We start from the raw sequence: 25,858 nt of genomic DNA on the forward strand, positions 1-25,858 counted from the left end.
GTGTGATTAACGTTAGGTTTGGAGTAAATGTGTATAGTTTGGAGTATTGTTGGGAGCTTATTTGGTGTTCTTACCTTGAGAACATAAAGGGAAACATTGCATCTGCATTGTGTTCCTCCCATGTTGGTGTTAATTGTTTCTATGGCAATGAAATACATTCTTGAAGGACATCATGCTTTGTAACATTAAAACATAAGGATCCTATTTTTTTTTCGGGGGGGGGGGGGGGGTAGAAATAGCCTAAACTACTCTATCCCTTTGAGATGTATTTTTCTTGTCTCAATAAACGTACTTGAACTTGATTCTATTATGTGTTCACATGCATTATTTATTTCTTCCCACCTTGTGAAGTGAGAGGATTAATTCATTACCTCCCTCGCCTCTCATTAGTCTAAACGCGGAAGCTTCATTTATCTCTGAGATTCTATCCCTAATACTCTGTAAAGCTTAATCATATCATTATCTCAGTAATAGTTTTCTTAGACCAAGAGAATAATCTTTAGGATTATTCTCATGGCTTCTTTTTGTACCTTCCTCAACTTGTTTTGCCCGAAACGCATTGCGTAATAGTGGCTTTAGGCATTGTATGTACTAGCTCTATCTATATATCAATCCATTAATGTAACATCACTTGTATGTATATACCTTACCTGAATAAACATCTGAATCTGTTTATCTGCCTTTACCAAAACAAGACATGACAGGGGCAGCATAATCAATGGGAGATCTCCCAGTATGCCATATGATTACAATTGGAATGTGAAATGTAAAATATGATTAATAATTGTGTTCTGTATGGGTTTGTGAGCCCCTTGAAGGACCTTATATAGATGAGGGTAGAAATAGCCTAAGCTACTCTATCCTTTTGAAATGTACAGTACTTCCCTTTTCTCAATAAACTTGCTTGAACTTGAACCATCTGTGAGATAGGGATATGAGGTGAAGCAAATAGTTAACTCTTGACCTATTGATTGTAATTCCTCATATAGAGTAGATTTAGCCGTTTATCCAAGTTCATCAAAGTAACATCACCGTGATCTGAAACAGTGAGGAGTTGAAGTTAGTTAATAATGGGTGTATTTGCAGGTTCAATTTCTGAACTCATTATTGGGTTCAGAGGTATATAACCCTCTTCACTAACGATACATTCACTAGATGGATTTAGCCTGCATAATAAGTATTTTTGTTTATTATATAAAACAGCGAACATATACAAATCAATAATTACATAGCTGAAAAATTGATGTATTAGTGAAAAACCCGACCATTAACATACAATATTTAATAATTTGTTGAAGTGTGATAAAAGATCTTTTGTTCCCTCTAATTTCTTTTATTGAGGAAGTCGATCAACATAACCATCAATTTCCATATGTCAGTATATTATCTCCCCTGAGGGAGTGGACTATATAGTCCTTAATTAAAAAAACACCATGGATAGACCATAGTAGACTTGGAACCCACTGCTCAGCCTGTGCGGGCCTCCTCCACTCCTGGTAAACCAAGAGGGAACGGTCATCAATGTCCAAGGCATTACACCTTGAACAGCTTCCCGCTCAGAGGCTCACACTTAGCTACATCATCGCAGTGTGATTCCTTCCCGAGTTTCGGACAAGGAACTCGGCAGTCATACTATAGAATTGATCCTATGAAGTATGATCATGCTGGGACAGGGAGAGCCGCGAGACCTTCCTCATCGCTCTGCTGACCAACGAGGAATATATCATCCACGCCTATTAGTAATGTAAATTTTAATAGAAAACAAACAGAATACATTTTTACTTTAATGCATCTAACAAAGTGTTTAAATACACATTTTATAGCATATCTAATTATACAACTGAAATGATTAAAAGCGTTTATGGGACTCTTAAAGTAATAAATGATACTGAGCGCGCTTATTGCTGTATATGGAAGAGCGATCATTCAGTCGCCACAGACACAACCACTCATATATTTTGATTTATTTATATATACAAGAGTTCTTACTACTCATAGATATTCATAGAAATCATGTAGGTTCATTGATTTCCGAAACGTTATGCGTGTTAGTGACTTTGCAAGAATGTAAAAATACTAATCACATGTAACCTCACAATCCCATTGTACCCTCTTGCAAGTAAAAATTATTATTATATATAACCAGGTGAGCTTATACTACACATTATAATATCAAGTACGCTATTAGAATATTTAGTATATAATCAAAAATTATATATACCCAGAACTTATTATAAAAAACGGTAAACTTTTCTAAAGCCTAAAGCTCTTGTTATGCAGCTCATCAAGAGTGTAACTTGCTTAGCTGAATGAATTGTGGGGTTCAGTCCCTGAGCCCATTATGTGCGGTAAATCACCTATACTAATTATTTCCCCCAGGAAGCGTCAATATATCAGTTATTAATGCCTCAGAGAAGGTTCGTAGATCCGTCGCCAGAAGGCAGCACGTGATGGCTACATTCTCGAAAAGGCAATTCACTCACAGACTAAAGTAATAATAATAATATTTTATTCAGGAAAAGAGTTACAAACATAATGTTGGATTAATAGATAGAGCTAGTACATACAATACCTAAAGCCACTAATGCGCATAGTACGTAAGTAGTACATATATTATATATTACATATATGTACATACAAGTACATATATGTACATATATGTACAAGAATGTAACAACTCTTGTATATATCTCAAAAAAAGTAGTACATATATTACATATATGTAAGTAGTAGCAAGTACTCACTCACGGACTAAAGTCATTCACAATTCACTCACGGACTAAAGTCGTTCATAATTCACTCACGGACATTGAAGATATTTTCATACTCTGGCCAGAATTTGCTGGTGCAGAGTAGACTCATGCTTTAAATAATCAACAAGCCTGTGAGATTGGGATATTAGGTGAACTCTTTGTATTTACTCTGTAATGCATCATATATAGGTTGGCAGTGTACCTAAGCTTGTTTCAATGTGTTTTAGTTGCTAATGTGTAAATAGCAACTAAGAATAGTTTCAAGGGATTACTTACTCAATCACAGAGACGTGTAATTTGTACAACTTTGTTCTTAATCATTCCTAAAGTATGTTCGTCAGTTTCATACTAGGATTCTTAGAAATAATGTTGTCCCAATATGTGCCTCTAACAAGTTCAAGTACGTTTATTGAGACAATAAAATACATCTCAGAGAGATAGATAAGCTTAGGCTAGTCTTACCCTCCTCTAACCTTTTCTAATACCACCAACAGGCTGGAAATGGGGTGCATATTAAACCAAACTAAACCTATTTAGAATCCATTATTTCTTTCGTTTATTATTCAGTAACTAATAACAACAATTTAGAACATTAATGCAGAAAGAAAATACTTATATAGTGAAGAATAGTGGAAACACTAACATAAAAATAGCTGGGACAATGTTGGTTATCAGTAGCGGGAGGCGCGTGTGGAGGCTGTGAGAAGACTAGCATACTTACCTGGCACAGGAGATACCGTGATCACGAAGGCGGTTTTCCCAAGGCGAGGCTCACCATTGCACTCCGGTGGCGCTGACCCTTGCGATTAACCCAAATGTGGTTAACTCGAGTGCGAAATTTTTGTTAGCTGGGGACTGCGTTCGCGCTATCCCCTTAATATACTTATATTGTTAAAGGGAAGGCACGGGAGACATCACCCGTCACGTAGGGTGCAGTTGCACCTCCACAGATCTCTGGTATCATCTATGCTGGCATGGCAATGGTGGTCAGCAGTAACACAGTCAAGAATTATGCAATAATAAATATAAATTCGTCCTTCTCTTAATGATAGAGGAAAGTCTACTTGGAAGGATTCAGTTTTCATGAGATTAGGATTAGTAGGATACAAATATTTCTGGCAATATGGTGTTGATGTCAGTGAAAAAGATAAGGAGTGTAAATTATGTAGTACGGTGCACGCCCACACCTTAGATCATTATGTATTAGTGTGTAGTATAGTGCACGCCCACACCTTAGTGTGGTGCACGCTTACACCTTAGATCATTATGTATTAGTGTGTAGTATAGTGCACGTTCACACCTTAGATCATTATGTATTAGTGTGTAGTATAGTGCACGCCCACACCTTAGTGTGGTGCACGCCCACACCTTAGTATGGTGCACGCTTACACCTTAGATCATTATGTATTAGTGTGTCAACTTTTTGATAACTATAGAAATCATTATGTATTAGTGTGTAGTATAGTGCACGTTCACACCTTAGATCATTATGTATTAGTGTGTAGTATAGTGCACGCCCACACCCAATACATTTGTATTGGGTGTGGGCCCAATTTGTATTGGGTGGGCCCATTTGTATTGGGTGTGCGCCCAATACAATTGTATTGTATTGTATTGTAAATAAGGAAATAAGTAGTGTACCACATCAAATTGTTTGGATGTGTGATAATGGTATAATAGACAGAATACTTGGGAGCAACAAGCAGTTTTGTCCCCAAGAGTGTAACACTTATATGCTGTGTTTACTATACTAACCTGTAATGTTAAATGGGATTCTTGTATTGTGATTTGTGGATTGTACTCACTGGATTTGTGCGCCCCTTGAGGGACTTGAAGTAGACGAGGATAGAAGTAGCCTAAGCCACTCTACCCCTCTGGTAGAAGTAGCCTAAGCTACTCTACCCCTCTGAGATGTAATTTATTGTCTCAATAAACATACTTGAACAATGGAGTATGGAGTGCACACTACACTACCACACACAGGAGTATGAAGGGACGTAAATATAAGGGAAAACACAAAATCATTACGACTATATAACACTTGTAAGGAATCCGGATTTGGGATGGGACGGGGGAAAGGAATAGAAGTCTTAGAATGCACAATACTGTAGCCGCCTTCCGCTGCAACAATATTGTATACGCCGAAGCTTAAAGATTGATAAAGATTAAGCCAGCCAAAAGGTGGCACGGGTATGAATAGCCCGTAAGTGGTGGCCCTTTTGAGCCATTACCAGTATCAAGAGCTGATACCGGAGATCTGTGGAGGTGCGACTGCACCCAACGGAGAGGTCGTGACCTGACCGAAGCTTATTAATAATAAATAGCATATAGGAGGAGGTGGACAAGGTGGAGGTGGCCGTGGAGAAGGTGGACAAGGAGGGGGTGGCCGTGGAGGAGGTGGACAAGGAGGGGGTGGCCGTGGAGAAGGTGGACAAGGAGGGGGTGGCCGTGGAGGAGGTGGACAAGGAGGGGGTGGCCGTGGAAGAGGTGGACAAGGAGGGGGTGGCCGTGGAGGAGGTGGACAAGAAGGACGTGGCCATAGAGGGGGTGGACAAGGTGGACGTGGCCATGGAGGACGTGGCCGTGGAGGGGGTGGACAAGGAGGACGTGGCCGTGGAGGGGGGGGGTGGCCAAGGGGGTGGCCGTGGTGGCTCAGAGCCCCACACCACCAGTGCCATTGATCAGCTGGCGGCGGCCGCCGGACCCTCGTTCCTACCACCACAATGGACTAATATACCGGTGAGGGGCGGCCGTGCTGACCCACTTGCACATGGCTGGAGGCACACGTGGCCCCCAGTGAGAGGCACCAGCCATACAGACCAGTGCCAGGGGTGCCAAGGCCCACCTCGTGCCCCTCTAAAGTGGCATCTCCCTCTGGCTACTACATACGAAAACACTATACACACATATATATGTATTTTAGTATAACATATGGGTGATTTCGGGTCCAATTTCATCGCTATTTCTTGGTAATAGGTTAAAATAAGGGGAGAATTGTGCATTAGAGGAAGGTGTATAATGTGGCCCCATTAATGCTCGCGTGTAAGTCGGCGCCTCATTAATTTACCCGAATTTACCTGAGGGCCACTAATACTAGTGGCCTCGATGAGGACAGGAAGCCGATAGCTTGTCAAAGACCCTCCCCCTCATTTACCCTGATAATCCAGCTGTATTACTACTGTATATTGTACTAATTATGTGTACATAGTGCTAAGTAATTTTTCCAGCTTTGTGCATTCTCTTTATCATTATTTAATTACGCATTTACAGCGTTATTACACATTTAGTGACACAAATATTTAAGATGTGTGTGTTGCTTAGTGGTGAAAGATGTGTTACTTGTGTTGTAAAGTCTTAGTTTGATGTGTTAGGTTACAATAGACAGGTTAGGTTAATTACCTTGGGTTAGGCTAATTAAGTTTGGTTATTAGGTAGGTTAAGTTTAACTATTGATAGGTTAAGTTGGGTTTGGTAAGAAAGGTTAAGTTAGTCAAGTTGGGTTAGGTTAAGTTAATTATATGATATATGGTTAAATTTCTATGTATTTCTAAGTTTATGCACACTAACTTACATAAGTTGGTGTGCTAACAACAATTATAATAGCTATAATTAATTAACTTGTTACATTTCTAAGATAACAGTTAAACTAAAGCTTGATATTTAATGTTAAAAATGGTGCATAGAAGTTAAACCCAAAGTTCCATATTAGGGTATGCCTACAGGCACATTAAATTAGTCTAGGCTTTAATATTTGGTGCCAATGTTGACTATGCACTTGCATAATCAAATCTTTAAATCCCTCTCAACATGCTAAACATCAACTCACTCCACAATCGTTATATGACAAAGAGTGCTGGGAAGACGGGACACCACGAGCGTAGCTCTCATCCTGTAACTACACTTAGGTAATTACACATTCTCTTGTGCCACTTACTTGTGCATCTAAGAACAAAATCTTTTTCTTAGATGTAAACCCTGATCTGAAACTCTTAATTGACAGATTAAGATGTCAATTAAGATGAAAATATAGATGTACACTGTAATTAAACACATAATCACCACAACAGAAATAAATATCTCTGTGATATCCCCAGTCAAGCTAAATCTTGCATACACAATTATTCTAGTTTTCCATAGAGAAGGGTAGGAAGTCATTGGTGTACCACTCGCAGGAGTATTGACCAACTACATATGCATCCCCAGGATTTAACTTCACAATAGTTGCCCAGTGTACCTATTTACTGCTAGGGAAATAAGGGCATTAGGCAGAAAGAAATGTTAGCTAAATGCATTTGTTCTGCTCCAGGAATTGAACCCAGGACCTTTTTTTATTTATATATACTGTACAAGGGTTTATATACTTTTGTAAAGCCACTAGCACGCATAGCGTTTTGGGCAGGTCCTTAACCCTAATTTTCCCGGAATACGACCCACCAAACCATTTAACAACCAGGTATACAGTACCTGCTAGTTGAACAGAAGCTACAGCCTGTTCACTTCTGGGTGAACAGAGGTTACAGTTAAGAATTGGCACCTAGTCAATCCTCCCCATCTTATGCTTTACTCTTGAGTAATTACCAATATATACTGCTAGGTGATTGTGCTGTGGCTGCCCCTAACCAAACAACAGATATATTTTACCTATAAATCCAGGCATAGCTGGAGAGTCCCGAGGAATGAACAGGGGACCCTATGGGTGCGACCTGCACTGAGTACTGATGTCTGTATGTGGCCTGCAAAAAGTGGAATGTCAGACACGGGACATCGTAATGCGATTCCTTCCACTGGCCTTGGTCATTGAGGAGAATGGGAAGTGTGAGGCAAGAATTCAAGATGTGATTTATTTAGCTTTTTCTTTATTTATATATACAAGAAGGTACATTGGGTCTGTGGGAGTACATAACATTGATATTTTTACATTCTTGCAAAGCCACTAACACGCATAGCATTTCGGGCAGGTCCTTAGTCTAACAGATAATTGTAAGTAGGTAATTTATAGTAAAATTTGAAGAATATTAATAGGTACATTGTAGGAAAATTTGAAGAATATTAGTATTTGAAGAATATTTAAGTCGCAGCCCATACAGATACCATACGTGGCAGGGAGGTAGCAGAAGACCCAAAGATTCCAATCATCCTTTGTTATTCTGCCATTTCTTTCCAGGTTTTCTAGCCATTTGGTTTTAATTTTGTTTGTTTAATGATTTGACTACCATACATGTCAATAATAGATGTCTATAATTTATAGGGTCTTCTTTGTTGTGAGTAATTACCAGATGAGCGCTATGCTCGAGATGTCCAGTCAACCCTATAGTTGCGGATTGCAAGTCGTATAACAACCTGAAACGCTTTACATGCTAGTGGCTATACAAGAATGTAAGAACTCTTGTATAAAAAAAAACCCACTATAGTCTGTCAGTCATATTTGAAATAACTGATGGTTTTTGGCATCCACCACTTTCTCACTTGAATTGTTGCTACTGTATACAATTGTAGTCATGTGTTTGTGTTTATATGTATCAGTTGTGATAGTATACATTATTTTCTTCCTCCAAAGCATATTGAAGAGGCTGGGGTCCTTGCCTCACTAACAAGCCTTCACAATGATGAGCGGAGAGTCATATGGCCGGTAAGTATCCCACAGGTATTTAAAGTTTTATCGATCTAGTATAATTGATATACAGTATTGATACAGTAATAATAATAATTTTTATTTAGGGAAAGTACATACACACAATATGGGATACATGAAGACCGTTGGATTTCTAGGTATGGCAAGTACTATGTTTACAACCGCTAATACATTCAGCATTTTGGCCATGATGTGGAAAAAATATAAAATTAAAAACTAAGACCTGAAACTAATTGAGATCAAAAGCAAAAATGAACTAAAGTAGAAAAAATGGCAATAATTACTGTACATGGTGAATGGTACAACAGAAAATGCAACAGAACAGCAGAAAGTAATTTTTCACTAAATAAACAGAAGGAATAAAATGGTGAAATTTTTACACGGCAGATATCGGCAGTTTTACAAGTTCAATCATTAATTAATGTTCAATGACTGAATGATAAAAATGATAAAAAAATAAATGATAAAAATCTGCTATCAGAACAATAACAAACTCTGCTGTCAGACAACACACAGCTTTTCCCTGTTTAAATCCCTCAACATGCTAAACGTAAACTCATTCCACACATTCTCTTGTGCCATTTACATGTACAAAACCTTGTTCCTAGATGCAAACCCTAATCTGAAATGCTTCCTTGACAGATGTAATAGAACCCATAATCACCACACCAGAAAGAAATATCTCCTTGATATCCCCAGAGTCTAACTAAATCTGTGTAAGCACACAATGCAAATAAAGAGACCTAGTCTATGGAACTCACTTTTTAACGACTTAAAAAGCTGTCCGACCTACGCCTTATTCAAGAGTAACACCAAAAAGTACCTAATTTCATCCTCAAAGTTTTCTACCCAGTGCTTCCCACGTGCACTGTATCTTGTACTACCCCAAAATATGTGTCTGAGCTATATAACTTCACTGTAATCACTTATCATCTTATATCATGGTTGTTATGTTGAAAGCAAATTTTACTACAATGTACCTAGAAATAATCCTCAAATTATTCTTAATTGTACCTGTCGATTCTACTCAGATTTTACTAAAATGTTCCTACTAATTTTCTTCAAATTTTCTTACAATGTACCTGTTAACTTTTTCAGTTTTGCTACAAATTAGCTACCTAAATACACATAGAAATCACAGTAGCGTGATATATCAAATGAACAAATCCACAAGGGCCGTAATGAGGGTTCGAACCTATGTCCGGAAGGATCCGCATCTGTAAGGCAGATCAGGCGCGTCTGGAATCATCCCAGACGTAGATTCGAACCCTCATCGCGGCCCTTGTGGATGTATTCATTTACCTACTTAAAATTACCTGTTAGATTAAGGACCTGCCTGAAGCGCTATGCGTGTACATCAATGCTATGTACTCTCTTAAACCCATTGTACCTTCTTGTATATATATAAATAAATAAGGTAAGGTAGGTTGCATAGTTGATTAAGTAATACTTAGTTTCTCTTTTTAAAAGAACACAAAAGATGTGTTAAATCTGCAGATATGACCAGTGCTGTCTTCTGTCATGTTAGGGACTAATTATTTAATTATTTAATTACTAATTATCCTATACACGTAGATTGGTCTTTTTTTCCAAAATAATCTTTCCCTGCCTCTGTTCTCCACATACACTGTCTTGTTGAATCAACTCTCATATGTAACATGCCCAACATGAACCTTAGTCCTGACTTTGTACATAGTTATATGTTGTAACCTGCTTAGCAAATGTGATCTGACCTAGGTTTTTGCCCCTCTAGGCTCTCCTTCCTTCTCTTCTGTTTCTTTCTCTTTTTGTCTCTGTTTCACCTGATTCTTTTTGCCATTAGGTCTTATGCACTTTCCTTTAAATAGAAATACTTATACTGTATATAAAATTAACAGTCCACTATAGTATTTGTGATCAAATTATATGGAAAATTATATTTAGAACAATATTTAATTTTCGGAGGGGAGCCCCGTCGGCTCTCTGGAGCCAGGGAGCCTCCAAGGTTCGCCCAGAAAAAGGCGTTTCATTACATTCAACGCTGGTTTTTGCGTTATTTAACTGTCATGCATCTTGAAGGTTCGGACTGGAAGATGACGACGACGATGAGCACGATGGCCCCGGGCGCCATATGTCTCCGCCAGAAGACCCTTGGAACTTGATCTATCTGGCACTAGTGTTGGCTGGGGCTGGCTTCCTTTTGCCTTACAACAGGTATTGTTAACTTGCATCTGAAATGTTAAATAAGATCCATCTTTAATAACAAAAATTACTGTGCATACTGTGTATGTACTATAGCTTGTTGATATTTTTTCATAAATATAATTTATGCAGATATATTAGGTGGCTTTGTTGAAGGATGTAGCTCAGATAATAAGGGACAAGAACATTCATTCAAAAAAATGATTTTAGCTTGTGAAAAGCTGATTTGGAAAAGTGATGCAGTACTTTATTCAAGTACAGTAGTTATTTTAACAGCATTATTCCCATAGTGAATTTTGGGACTTGCAAAGGTTAATGGGCTGTTTCCCCACTGCATCCACTGGTGGAACCTGTAGTCACACAACTAGCTGCTTACTCAAATCAAATCAAATGTTTATTCTGGTAAAAGTACTTGCATGCAAGATGAGTTACAAACATAATGTTGGATTTCAAGTTAGAGCTAGTACATGCAATGCCTAAAGCCACTAATACACACAGCACAAACACCTAATAAATTCCCTGTAACCTACCTTACCCCTCTATTATCAACGCATGTCTGTTTTTTTAAACAACGCTGTTTGTCGACCTAATTGTATTGGTGCTGCTTTTTCTGCCATGTTCCCCCCTTTTTAATTTTTATTTGTTCTCAACACATTTTATACTTTAATCTCAATTAGTATTAAGTTTAACACAAATAACACCTTGTGATAGTTTCAAGGTGAAATAACACCTTGAAATAACGAAAATGAGTTTTGGAGAACTCTTCCTTTCAGCTAAGCCCTGATGCTAGGAAAATAGTTAGAGGGAGAGAAGCCCTAAATCAGAAGATAGTAAATACAGAATATGCGGTCATATTCAATGAGACATGTTTAAAAGAAAACCTGCTGCCAGTATACACCATTATAGTATAACATATAGCTACTGCTGTACATGTAAATCCTGTACAGGATTTATAAAGATTTATTTTATAAGACTGCCTGAAACGCTGTGCGTATTAGTGGCTTTAGGCATTGTGTGTACTAGCTCTCTCTAGAACTCTAACATTATGTTTGTAACTCATCTTATATGTATGTACGTTTACCTGAATAAAAATTTGATTTGATTTGATTTCTCAAATTTTTCAGTTTCACCATTGCTGTTGATTATTTCCAAGAGCGGTATCCTGGGACAACAATTGTGTTCGACATCTCCATCGTATACATCTTTGTGGCGTTCGGGGCTGTACTAGTCAACAATCTGCTAGTGGAACTGGTACCACTCAACATCAGAATTATATTTGGTAAGATGCACATTTGTACGTGTCTCGTATTGCATTTAGCATACATTAGGTGAAATACATGGCCTAATTCAACACACCTTTATGTTACGTGAAAAAGAATTCAAGCCATACTGGTATATAATATTTGTAAATGTCAAGACAATACTGCAATTCTAAATACAGCTGGAAAAAGTCATTAGGTAAAGAGGGGGGGGGGGAACCTTTTGTAATGACTGGTACCTGTATATACAGTAAAATCTAGCTTTTGTTATTAATGTAAATGTTTCTCCTAGTTAAAATACAGTACCAGTTTGTTTTGTGTGTGTTCAATTTTATATTTCATTTGTGTTTGAGAGTATGTATTAGTAAATGTGTGTGATTCCGTGTGTAAAGTTTTCATGTGCATTTTCGTGAGGGTAGTGTCCCTGAACTCCACAAGGGAAGAGAGAGGGCCGAGCCTCAACACACAGGTTGTGTGGTGTGTACTCGTGAGGTGCCCACCTCACAGTGTGAGGTTATTGACCTCCATTTATATCTTGAGTGATTGGAACTGTAATCGTTAATCTGGTGATGAGAGATTTTTTCTTGTTAGTGTATTGTCCTTTTTCCTGTGTTTAAATAAATGTAATGCACACACTTTGATGGTTTCTTGAGCCCCGCCAATGCAAAAATATGATACTGGCTCCATGTGGTCACTCTTGAGTTTGAAGTGTTTATAAATGCATATTGGTTCTACATCCCTGGTTTAAAGTAAGATATCTATACAGTACTGTAAATAAGAAAGTGAGGGCGGGTCTTGTTAGTCCCATACTCTAGGGTACGGCTTTTAAGACCGTGCCCTTAAAACTGCTTACATACTGGGAGCCACCTCCAGAATTTGGCTTTCTCTCTATAAAACTGAATAAACCATCCAGAAGGGCTAGGCAAACCAGCAACTCCTCAAAAGAAAAAAAATTAAATTAAGGCAACCAACCCTGACCCTAAAGTGCCCAGCCACAACATCGCACCCAAAGCTCTGGCCAACTACCTATCTTACTCGGCTGGTATTATGGACGTTGGACGGCCAATGGTGGGAGCTCTTGCTGCTTTCTTAACCCTTGCACTGCTCACCTATTTTCGGCAAAAACGTCTTGGTGCAATTGACAAGGACATATTTTTGTTATTTTTACAAATGTTCAGGTAAATTTAATGTCAAAATGTTTCCAATGTCAACTATTTCCATTTCAAAACAAAAATAGTAATGAAAACATTAAAAAACATTAAAATATAGCCAAATTAAAAAACAAAAAGCACAACTCTCTGAGCGCCTAAAGGCGCTTTGCGCAGTGCAGTGGTTAATCAGCTGAGTGGTGTTGGTTTTCCATGAAACATTTATTAAATGTGGGGGCCATTGTTTTCTTTTACAGTATGTACTTCATTACCACCTCATGATTGTGTTCAGTACCACCCACTGTGCGTGTTCATTACCTTTTATTTCCCTTTGTCTATGGCTAGGGTTATCGTCTCTGGTGGCCATCCTGCATCTTCCGTGATCTACTAGTGATAGCTTTTCTAAAAGGTTTGGATTCCTTCTCTGAGTTGGCTCTTTTTGAGTTACCTCACTTCTGGATAATGCATTTGCCTGTCAATGGGTAGTTGATGTAAATAACTGTGTGTTAATGTGTGGTGTAGAGAATTTACTTGTGGAGAGTCTCTCAGTTCCATCTTATTTTGGCTGAGTGGATGGATAACAATAATTACCCTCATACTGTTATTGTATGTTTGTATGGCCCTCCATATAGATAATACATCCTCCTGTTGGAGCTCTTCATGTTGTCTCCTGTTCTTCACAGGAACAGGAGACTTCCTATGTACAATATGTTGTCTTATGTACCGGATTGTAGGGCTTTCACAGTAGTTGATTTTTGCTTGGAATAGTCAGTGGGACGTTCTTTATCTATATGGTTTGGCTTTGGTTCCCTCTTCCCCTCAGACAGGAAACATATGTCAACAGGGTGACCATTGTGGCTTCTTGGTGTGTAGCTCAGCCGTGGTTTCTGGAAATTCAATTTAGGTGTCTGAACCTGCATGTTATCCCCAGAACTCTGCCTCTTTTTGAGGATCTGTTGGAAGCTACACATCAATGGTTTGGGACTCTCCACCAATCTTCACATATGGTTTTTCCAAGTCATGTGTACCACCATCTGTATTGGGAGTAGGTGGCAGGTCTTCTCATGTTGCATTTGCTGAATGTTTTGTATTTTCTCTCCTGGTTCTTCATGAAAAGATCTGCCCTGTTGTGCCTGGCTTGCAGTGTTGTTAGCCCTGTGGCCCTCAACTGTTCCTGATACACGAGTTGACTTGGCTCTGGAATGATATTTGTTGACCGGTGTTGCACTTTCTCCAGAGTAACTATGTCCTTCTGAAGATGTGGGTCTCCATGCTGGGATATAGTAATCCAAATGGGGGTTATCTTGAGGTTATCTTGAGATGATTTCAGGGCTTTTAGTGTCCCCGCGGCCCAGTCCTCGACCAGGCCTCCACCCCCAGGAAGCAGCCCGTGACAGCTGACTAACACCCAGGTACCTATTTTACTGCTAGGTAACAGGGGCATAGGGTGAAAGAAACTCTGCCCATTGTTTCTCGCTGGCGCCTGGGATCGAACCCAGGACCACAGGATCACAAGTCCAGCATGCTGTCCACTCGGCCGACCGGCTCCCTGGGGTGCATCAGAGATTTATACAATTGGATCACTTCCAAAGGTACACTTGATTATTCCAAGGGTTTGTACCTTGATGGGGATCTGGGTGTTCTTCAACTCCCCAAGCCCAGCCTGGGGCCCGGCTTGACTTATGATTGCTTGGTCACACACAGGCTGTTACTTGGAGTGGCCTGCAAGCCCACATATCCACCACATCCTGGTTGGTCCAGCACTTCCTGAAAAAAACTATCCTGTTTTGAAGACATTCACGTTTGTTCCATCAATATTTCTTATGCTCGCTCGGAGGATGTTGAACAACTGTGGACCTCTGATGTTTATTCAATGTTCTCTAATTGTGCCTATGGTACCTCTCCACTGATCCTATTCTTCATTTCCTTCCATATTGTTTGCTCCAGTATTATGTTATTTTACTGTGTAGGTTTGGCACCTGGCCCTCCAGTATTTTCCAAGTGTATATTATTTGATACCTCTTTTGTCTCCTTTCTAGGGAGTACATTTGGAGAGCTTTGAGACGATCTCAGTAGTTTCAGTGCCTTATCATGTCTATGTATGCTGTTTGGTTAGCATTTGACTGCTGCTTCCACCTGTTACCTTGAGGTTACCTTGAAGTGCTTCCGGGGCTTAGCGTCCCCGCGGCCCGGTCGTCGACCAGGCCTCCTGGTTGCCGGACTGATCAACCAGGCTGTTGGACGCGGCTGCTCGCAGCCTGACGTATGAGTCACAGCCTGGTTGATGTGACAGTTGCAACCTGTTGTGCAACTTTTAATGAGTGGTGGATTTTGACTCCAAGATCCTTTTCTTCATCAATCTGCTGTAATGTTATGTTATTAATTTGGTAGTTTTGTTTTTTCCTACAGCTTACTGTATTGATATAGCATCCTCATACTTCCCTTGCCTCTGTTGAGGAGCATGATTATGGAGCTGGTCTCTGGTAGGGGCTCCTGAATCTTAAGAGCGTGGTGTTGTAGCCAAGGTTTGCAGTTTCCCAGGTGGGTAGCTCAGGAACCCACCGAGACGAAACACTACACTGGGAAGATGGGACACCATGAGCATAGCTCTCATGTTGACCAGACCACACACTAGAATGTGAAGGGACGACGATGTTTCGGTCCGTCCTGGACCATTCTCAACTTCTCAACATTCTCAAGACAATCGACTTGAGAATGGTCCAGGACGGACCAAAACGTCGTCGTCCCTTCACATTCTAGTGTGTGGTCTGGTCAACATACTTTAGCCACGTTATTGTGACTCGTCGCCTGCATAGCTCTCATCCTGTAACTACACTTGGGTAATTACAGTACTAAGGGACCCCACCAGAAAGAGGCATTTTATTACAATTAACACTAGATTTTTACATGCAAATGTATTGTTGTAGTATATAAATTCCCACTCCAACACCACACACAAGTGAAGTGACAATTTTTGGTGATTGCCACGTTCTGAGGGTTAATTGCATACTTATTATTGATCATATTTTGTTTTTCAGGTTATGTTGTGTCTCTATCAATGCTGATTTTTGTAAGCTTTTTTGAAATCTGGTGGCCTAATGCCTTTATGGCCAGCATCTCGTACAAAATTACACTGATTTCAGTGTCTGTGGTCGCCTTTGGATGTACAGGTACGTTAAGACATTCTTACTTGTTATTTATATGTAACCTTATTTGATTTACTTTCTTACCGTCTTATCTTTCACCTCACCACATTGAATGTATGTTAACTCTACTGCTCTTTGTTTACACGAGTTGATAATGATCCGGGATGGACCGAAGTGGCGTCACTAAATATTTGTTTATATGCAATTTGATAGCGTTTGTGTAATGCCCTGAATTGTACACTGGAGGCCTAGTATATCAAGCCGGTTCTTCTGTACATACTTTAATGTTTATAGTTTTTGTAATTATTCTTTTTAAGCATTATGCCTGTGAATATGCTCGGTATAGGATACATTACTCTACCAGTACTGACAGTGTATGCTCACACTGCCAGCATACTCACTTCTGCCAGTGTATTAGGGCTGGTGCTTCTACCTGCTGAGCATGTAGTTTTGCCACTCGCAATATTACCAAGTTGTAAATATATTGCCAATACTATTACTTCCTATTTTATTGTAATAATATACAAATATTCAATGGCACTGACAGAAGATAAATACATCTGTAGCCTTAAATTGGAGAAATGTTCAACTTTTCATCTATCAAAATAAGAGATGATCAGAATTTGGTGGGCATAGTGGATCTTTCAAAATTCAGATTTACTACATCATTCTGCACATGATCTAAATTCACTTGAAATCAAGATTTCTGAAGAATTGCCCTTCTTAGGGCTATTTATTAATACATTTTTCAAACCTGTTCATGCCAAATTCAAAGTGGAAATGAACACAAGAAATTTAGTTTTAACTACTGTATGTTTAATGAATTTCTCATGCTGGCTGGCAGTCTGTGGGCCAGGTGGATCGTAAGTCTCAGCTGGCTTCTGCCCGATGCTTTTTCTGTGGGACATTTCTGGGTCGGTCAGCCCTGGCTGTTCTTTTTGCTTTATTTTTGAGTTAGTTCTCTTTCAGAATTGCTGACTTCTTCTACCTAGGCTCTATAGCTTTGGGGAGCTACTGAACTCCAGCATTGGCATATCACTGCAGGACTTCGCTTGCAGGAATCATTACAGAATTCATTATCATCATCTGTGTTACAATTTCTTCACAGCATTTCCCTCTTTTGGAGCACATTTTGCTCTGCCGGAAAGAGGCATTTCATTACATACAACACTTTGGTTGGTCAAACCAGCATGTATAATTTTTTGACAAATGCCCCAATGATTCCTTTAATAGTCTCTAGCACCTAAAGGAAATTTATATAAACATTCAGAAAGATATTAAACAAATATTTATTCTAGCACATTAATTTAGAATTTATATCGAAAGCTAGTATTATACATTCAGTAAACTGTACATGTAAAATGCTATTCTGTCATGTGTAACAACCCCCCCCCCCCCCCCGTGTTACACATGGATGAAACAGGAACTCTACTTGACAAAGTTTGAAGGACCGAGAGCACTAAGAATTAAATGCTTCAAGGTGGAACATACTAAAGCACAAAATGTCAGTAATGCAGAAAAACATGAAGATGAGAGTAGACTTTATTAATGAGAGCTTTTTGTTCTCGTGCAATCTTTATTAAGCCAATAGATATACTCATTGTTGTTTTAGATTTAGCTATTCAGAATGAAATGTCCATGTAGCATGGGCTATGGTGAGCCCGTAATTGAGTACAGATATACTCAGGACTAGCTGCTTTTAAAGAAGACAGAAGGTGAGGTGAAGGTAGGCAGAGGCTAGAATGGTGTCACAGTACCACATTCTTTTGTCTGCTTTGGTAAATCTGATGCTCCTTCACAAAATCTGAGATGTTGTACATAAAGTTGTGAGAAGTAAGATCTATGTTGTTGTGACTGTGCATTCCCATAGCAAAGCTGAATTTACCTCAGGGCTATAGCTGTATTGTGGCTTAGATGAGGACAGAGAGCCAGCAGCTTGTCAAAACTTCCCCCGTTTGTCCTGATATTTAAATCAAGCTGGATTTTGAAATTCAGCAATGTTGTGGCATTTACGGCTTCAGCGGGTAGGCAGTTCCATGGGTTTATACAGTAACCCTTTGGGTGACGAAGCATATCCCATTGCTGATATGCTTGTGTCAACCAAAAATGGTTGGCCACGTTTCCTATCATCTAATGCCCCTACCCACCTTTTTATTTATTTATTTATTTATTTATTTATAAACAAGAAGGTACATTGGGTTAGAGAGAATACATAGCATAGTATTTACAATCTTGTAAAGCCACTAGTACGCGCAGCGTTTTGGTGCGCGTTTCGGTGCGGTGCGCAGCGTATGCGCAGCACCTAGCAGTAAATAGGTGCCCAGGAGTTTAGTCAGCTTGTTGTGGTGTTGCATCCTGGGTAGGGGTCAGTAATTTGACCCTGGGAGGGACCTCGATATAAACCTAACATGTACTGCATGTATAAACTGGCGGCCTGTCCCCTGAAACAATGAATTATTAACTATTATAGTGTATATTTATGGCTTCTACAGATGTACACACCCGACATCACAACATAGACCACAGTTCTCGCAACTATGGATATACTGCCTCAAATTTTATGAGAAACTATGTACAAGGCATCTTAATTATTGTTTCAGTAGAACCATGACTCCACATAATGGCTGTCTTAGCCTTGGTAAACCTTGCCACCGATTACACTGGTCAACAATTTTTCATAAGTCGTCTGCTCCTTTGATGTAAAGAGCTGTTTATCATGCATTTTGATGTCCTGAATTCAAATGTACTAATTAAAATTGTTCATTAGCTATCGTTTTATGTGTGCGGGAGGTAACAAAATCTTGCTTTATTTAACAAGTGGTGGATGCTGAAAATTTTTTACCCAGGCTCCAATAATGGATGGAGTGGCCGGTCTCTCATGACATGGTGGCAATCTCTCGCACAACTATTCCACTCGCAAAGAAAACAGCTGTACTATGTGTGTCCACCCCCTCAGATCCATCACAAGAGCAACAATCTTCAATTTATCTCAGAGCTCCCACTGATATTAGTCATAGTTTATGCACCTCAAAAGTTGCTTCATGTTGTCATACGTTTTTTCATATGGGCTGCTTAACCCAATGAAATTGATGGCAAAACACTTCTATTATGCTGCAAAATGGCTTTAAGACTCTTTTTGGATGAAACTAGAGCTAATCAACAATTTCAAGCATCATTTCCATTCACAGTGACCCAGAATTAGTCGGGATTGACTCCATATGTCTCGAAAACAATTTGGCTGTAGACCAGTGTTAAATTATTAGTTGTACCCATCTTAACTTCATCATTTTTTTTTTTTTTTTTGAGATATATACAAGAGTTGTTACATTCTTGTAGAACCACTAGTACGCGTAGCGTTTCGGGCAGGTCCCTGGAATACGATCCCCGCCGCGAAGAATCGTTGTTACAACCAAGTACACATTTTACTGTTGAGTTAAACAGAGGCTACAGTTAAGGATTTGCGCCCAGTAAATCCTCCCCGGCCAGGATACGAACCCATGACATCTTTTACCTTTATAAGCAGCTAGCCTTCTGTATCTCTGATTTGCAGGCAAAACATCATCTTCAGTAAAGTCTGTACTTAATTTTACATTTTTATACAGCTTAAAGTTATGGCAGAAATGCAGTGTAGATGAAGCTGGACAATTAAAAGTGATATTTTCAGATAATTATATAGAAAACAAAATTTTTACAAAATTGTCTGTCGAGGCAAACACATCAGGGAAGTAAGTTGCTTTACTGATTATTCTACCTGTATGGAGCAGGTAGATGCCATTTTATTTTGAGCAATGGGATATGACTAGTTTTTCACCTTAATTCTAAAATGTTTCAACATTGTCTTAAGCAACATATGGGGGTTAGACTTTGTTCTGACTGTCATCCTTTTGAAAATCTCTCTCTTATTTCAGTCCAGCAGTCAAGCTTCTATGGTTATACCAGCATGCTACCAAAGAGATATACTCAAGCTGTTATGACAGGAGAGAGTGAGTATAATCTTGTGACATTTACTCACTCATTTACACTCATACATGCACTGAAAAACACATACACAATTGTACTTTTACTGAAATACAAATTGTTGGCTGTTTGCTTCTGAAATGATCCGATGCTTCTGTTGAACTTAGACACCTAACCCACACATGGGAAAATAAATGAGGTGACGGAGTTTCAGTCTGTCCTTATCGCGTGACTTGATAAAGGTCCAGGACTGATGGAAACATTTGTTGAGTTCTTATGTTCCGATGTGTGGGTTGCGGGTGTCTAATTTTCAGCCCCATTATTGTGACTTATTGCATGTTACTAAGGGTGATCATGTGCGTGACAACAGCTGTGTGTGTGACAACAGCTGTGTGTGCACGACAACAGCTGTGTGTGCACGACAACAGCTGTGTGTATGACAACAGCTGTGTGTGCACGACAACAGCTGTGTGTGTGTGACAACAGCTGTGTGTGTGTGTGACAACAGCTGCATGCATGACAACAGCTGTGTGTATGACAACAGCTGAGTGTATGACAACAGCTGAGTGTGCATCACAACGGCCAAGTGTGCATCACAGCGGCTGAGTGTGCATCACAGCGGCTGAGTGTGTATCACAACAGTTCTGTGTAGAATTGGTAACAGTTGTTATTGCATGCCTTTGCTCCCACTCTGCATTTCTTTGTCTTTTAACATTTTCTAACCTCTTACATAGCATGCATTTCCATTTACTATGCCAGAAGCAGATGGTTTTCATGAGAGTTTTAGGCAATGTCCAATATTTGTAAAACTAAATCAATGTTGAATTCAGTGTTTGGTCAGTATAGTTAACAACAAAATACCTGATCAGAGCAGTAGCGTTTAATTTGCCGTTACGTAACGCACTTTTTAATTAAAATTTTAATTGACCATATTCGCACCTAGCATCACTTGCTACTACTGGCCTCTGGCCATTTTCTGTCTGGACCATTTTATTGGCTTCCTCAGCACTGTCAGTTTGTAATAAAAACATTCGTCTCCTCCTCATGTAAATGTGTCAACGAGGAAAGAATTTCCGCATGTATTATGACCCTATTTAATGAACAATGCCATAAATCCTATGTAGTCAACTTTACATAATAAGCATTCCTGGCATATATATATATGCTTCTGGGCTCCTCCAGTACCTGACCACACCACTTGTGTGGTCAGGTACATATATATATATTATATATATATATATATTATTCATGATTGCTTTGTTACTTGGTTAAGAACTAGGAGCAGTCTGTGACAAACATTAATCTTTGTTATCTTTATTGTATGGATTGAGGCCTATTGTTCACCTGGAGGAATTACTTTTAGGTAAGGAATCTTGTATGTGAAGAATTAGCAGTGAATAGGGGTATGGGGGAATATATCTTCATATGTTTGGGTATAATAATCCCAATTTGCTTTTCAATATATGTATTCAGCATTAGAATATAACCTGATATATCTGCTCATCCCCTATCAGCCCATCTGAAGCATATTTCAGCTGTCCTGTCTAGATATACTGCATTGCACTGTCCAGATATACTGCATTGCACTGCCCAGATATACTGCATTGCACTGTCCTAAACTTTCAAAACCAAAAGCAGTGTTAACATTCATGTTTATGTTTGGTTTTATACATTTACTAACAAGAATATTTGTTTTTTCATAATCATTCCACAGCTCCTGATTGTTTCCCCAAGCAATTGGGGGTTTGTTACATTTGCATTAGAGTTCAGGAGATAGCCTCCACTACTTTCTCATCTATCTTGAAATTTTCTTGTGTTGGTTTCGAAGATCAATGTCCCCGTGACCGGGTTTCTGACCAGGGGCCAGATTCACGAAGCAGTTACACAAGCACTTACGAACCTGTACATCTTTTCTCAATCTTTGGCGGCTTTGTTTACAATTATTAAACAGTTAATAAACTCCGAAGCACCAGGAGGCTGTTTATAACAATAACAACAGTTGATTAGGAAGTCTCGTGCTTGTAAACTGTTTAATAAATATAACCAAAGCCGTCAAAGATTGAGGAAAGATGTACATGTTCGTAAGTACTTGGCGTAACTGCTTCATGAATCTGGCCCCAGGCCCCTCCTAGTGCTCCTTTCACCCATTCTTGTCATGCTGAAGACTTTCATGTATATCACTCACTTATTTACGTACTGTATTCAATTTTCACATGTAACCCCTTGTTCTCACCCTCCCCCCTTTTCCAGCAAGCTTGATTTTATATGTATATATATTGGTACAGTATGTACTGTATGTATGAAAATAAATACATTGGTAAATGAAAAATAAATCATAGTTTTCAACCCAGGGTTTCATAAAATGTAGCAAACCCAATTTGAATTTAAAGTCATTTATTGAAATAAACAAGTTAATGTAGTGTGAATTTTGGATTTGATATATATATATATATAGAGAGAGAGAGAGTAGCTAATTAGTATAACACTATGTTCTATACAATACTGTACAGTATTTTGAACTTTCACTAACAGAAGTTATATATCATACATTAAACTAGGTCAGTATGGTGTAAATAGTAAACTGAAGTTTTATAAAGTATATCTTAAACTTTTATGAATTAGTAAAATTCCGTAGAATATGAAATGTGGACCAGACCACACACTAGAAGGTGAAGGGACGACGACGTTTCGGTCCGTCCTGGACCATTCTCAAGTCGAGAATGGTCCAGGACGGACCGAAACGTCGTTGTCCCTTCACCTTCTAGTGTGTGGTCTGGTCAACATACTTTAGCCCCGTTATTGTGACTCATCGCCTGCAATATGAAATATGTTCTGGATTGGAAATTATAAACAATTTAAGAGTCAATATATATAAAGGATTTAAATGCTGATTTTTATATTTTGTGTAGAACATAAGTCACAATAATGTGGCTGTAAATTTAGATACCCATCCAAGGTCCAAAAATAAAGGAAGTGATGATGTTTTGGTTCATCCTGGACCATTAATAGGTTGCCACTGCCATTATTTTCAGATTTTTGGGTTGTGTCTGTTTTTTTGTTTACGTTTCCAACCCCTTCGTGACCACTCAGGTACAGCAGGACTGATCATTTCTGGGAATCGTATAGTGACAAAGTTGCTGTTGGATGACCAGCGGACCAACACCATGATTTTCTTCGTTATCTCCATTGCCTTTGTCTTCCTCTGCCTTGTCACGCACATTGCCGTTCAGAAGACAACATTTATACAGGTTTTGTTCTTTACGTTTCAAGTACAAGATTTTGCCACACCTTTATTAATAAGTGTTTTCATGGTGTCTCGTCAGTATATTGTTTCAAGTACAGTACTGTATAAGGAAATTTCTTGGTACTGTAGTTTTGTAATTATTGTGTAATATATTGTAGTGACATCTTTGTAGTATTTCACATTATATATCTGTATTTATCTTTTATCACCCTGATTTGTGCAGATGTCAGTAGAAATGAAAACCACTATTCTTTTCTTTTAAATACATCTTGAATTTGAGATTAGAATTATATATGGGAAGAGACTATTTAGTCTATACTTTTTCTACTAAAAATAGTTTTCTTTTTAAATTGTACTCAGTATGGTGTCTGTATCACAGCTGAGAGTAGAACTTTTTTTAGAAATTGTAATACATATGTATTACAGTTGAGAGGGGGGCCAAAAGAGCCAAAGCTCAACCCCCGCAAACACAAATAGGTGAGTACAGCATCGTTGTCTGTACTTCGTGCTGTTCCTTCCACTGAATTGTGATGTTTGATGCACACTGTGCAATTAATTTTTTATTTTTCACTTTTAGTTCACATTTTGATTAAGCCTTTAACTAGATTTACACGATGATTAGGTGCTTATAGGCCATGAAAGAAATTTTATCTGGCTAGTTATGTGGGAGCTTAGTTGTCCCTGGCATCTGTCTCTGTTGCCTTAGGTCCTCTGGTGAAGGAGGAGGTTGTACACCAGTTGCTCGCCCAACTCCTGCAGGAGGCAGTGGCATACTTCTATGAGACCCGCTTAGTTTATAAGCAGGCATTGTCTTGGGCTTAGGAATCTGTGTGGTCTGTCTCTTAAGTGTGCCATGGCCTGTTCTCCCTGTTTTACTAGGTGCAGGGATGTTCTAGCGGGCATGAATGATTGGGGCGATCAGGCGGGACCCTCGGGTCACCAGGACTGCCAGCTGGTGGACTTAAGCAATGAGTATGCAAATAGATCGAGTCAAGAATGTAAATGTTGCCTAAGCAGTTGCTTGTCTTGGTGTGCTCGCCTTTCTTCTGGTTTTCTTTAATATTTGTGGTGATCTTGTATCACCAGACTTCCTTATGCCTCTATTCAGGGGCCCAGATTATGGGCCTGGTTGGTGCTAGTGATTTATTAAAGTCTGATATAACACCTGAGGTTTGGAGGATTTCAGGTGGATTGCTCGTGGAGATAAAAAGGAACTCACTGCAGTATTTCATTACATTCAATACTGAGGTTTTCTTTTTCTTATCATTCAATGCTAAAATTATTTCTTTAAACTTAACCATATATTGCAAGATATGTTTATCTGATTCAGATGAAAAGTTTTGCATATTTGGAGAAACTAGTGCTATTTTCTGTTTGTCACAATTACTCACGAATTGCAAATTATCGTCAAATGTTTCACACATCTAAGTACTGCATATTATGTCTTAAAACTAAATTACCTTTCACACCTATTAGTATATAATGTACCACATTGTTATTTAGTTTCATAATGTCTATATCACCCATAAGCACGGAGGTCAAAAATATTCGACAAGTTAATATTTTCCACCATTCCAGTTTTATCTCAATCTGTGTCAAACGAATGAAGACAGAGACGACCTCAAGAGAATTACCCTGGAGCCATCAGAGGAAGCCATACTTGTAAGTACACATCTGGTGAATAACCATAGAGTAAATGTCCGGTTGTGTTAATTGGTAAGCAGTCTTGCCATGTTAATGGGGAAATATTGTACAAATCCACAAGGGCCGTGATGAGGATTCGAACCTGCGTCCGAGAGCATCCCAGACGCTGCCTTAATCGACTGAGCTTAATCATTCGATGCATCACGCAATTGTGATTTCTGTGTGTAGGGAAATATTGTTAAAAATAATACACTATTGATAGCAATGGTTACAGCATTATTGTTTAAAATAATAATAATAATAATAATTTGTATTCATGAAATATACAAAGGAACATATAATTGATATTATTGTGGTTACCGAGTTGGTACAGTAATTGTTTATTATTTAAAGTTATTAATTTTGTGCTAATTGATTGGTTGAAACTATAGTATCTATTTAACCCTTTGGTCAGTACAGTAATTTGACCTGGGGGGGGGGGGGGAGGAGGAGGAAGCCTGATATAACCCTAATGTACATATCTGCCCGAAACACTATGCCTGTTAGTGGCTTTGCAAGGATGTAAAAATACCAATCTTATGTAATCTTGCCAATCCATTGTACCTTCTTGTAAATTAAAAATTATTATTATTATAATTATATATAGGCTGCTTGTCCCCCAACAAAATTAATGAACTAATTAATCTTCTTAATGCTTCTTTTCTTCATTATTTTATCTTTTCTTTATGGCAAAATTAATTATCCTTAGACAAACCATTCTTTTTATTCATGACTTATCCAATATTACTTTTATTTTTAATTAAAATGCTGTATAATATATTCTTCACTTTACTCTTAAGTAATTCCTCATTTTGCTGTATCCACACACACCATCAAGGAACTTATAAAGCAGTA

At 38.7% G+C, this 25,858-nt stretch overlaps 2 protein-coding genes and 2 non-coding genes across 5 annotated transcripts in view; 2 read left to right on the forward strand and 2 right to left on the reverse strand.

Moving 5' to 3' along the window:
- Window positions 1–25,858, forward strand: part of Ent3 (equilibrative nucleoside transporter 3) — a 38,552-nt gene that overhangs the window by 1,674 nt on the left and 11,020 nt on the right. The window contains exons 1-8 of one of the 2 annotated variants that reach the window (XM_045768645.2): window positions 5,382–5,492; window positions 8,311–8,382; window positions 10,444–10,578; window positions 11,691–11,845; window positions 16,012–16,143; window positions 20,028–20,102; window positions 23,167–23,324; window positions 24,899–24,982. In XM_045768645.2, coding sequence (XP_045624601.1) covers window positions 8,357–8,382; window positions 10,444–10,578; window positions 11,691–11,845; window positions 16,012–16,143; window positions 20,028–20,102; window positions 23,167–23,324; window positions 24,899–24,982 — 765 coding nt within the window. In that variant the 5' untranslated portion in view covers window positions 5,382–5,492; window positions 8,311–8,356. Of the gene's footprint in view, window positions 1–5,381; window positions 5,493–8,310; window positions 8,383–10,443; window positions 10,579–11,690; window positions 11,846–16,011; window positions 16,144–20,027; window positions 20,103–23,166; window positions 23,325–24,898; window positions 24,983–25,858 lie in introns of those variants that run through there. The other variant, XM_069307818.1, reaches the window with a different exon arrangement.
- Window positions 1,463–1,663, reverse strand: LOC123774458 (small nucleolar RNA U3). Its single transcript, XR_006774951.1, has one exon. It is a non-coding gene; the product is annotated as a small nucleolar RNA U3 (small nucleolar RNA).
- Window positions 3,467–3,629, forward strand: LOC123774457 (U1 spliceosomal RNA). The gene has a single exon (XR_006774950.1). It is a non-coding gene; the product is annotated as a U1 spliceosomal RNA (small nuclear RNA).
- LOC123774400 (sedoheptulokinase) overlaps window positions 10,577–25,858 on the reverse strand; it is an 88,095-nt gene continuing 72,813 nt past the window's right edge. The window contains exon 13 of the transcript XR_011223413.1: window positions 10,577–10,595. The gene's annotated coding sequence lies outside the window, so the exon portion shown is untranslated. The remainder of the gene's footprint in view (window positions 10,596–25,858) is intronic.

This window comes from Procambarus clarkii, chromosome 61 (assembly GCF_040958095.1).
Source record: "Procambarus clarkii isolate CNS0578487 chromosome 61, FALCON_Pclarkii_2.0, whole genome shotgun sequence".
NCBI classification, from domain to species: domain Eukaryota; kingdom Metazoa; phylum Arthropoda; class Malacostraca; order Decapoda; family Cambaridae; genus Procambarus; species Procambarus clarkii.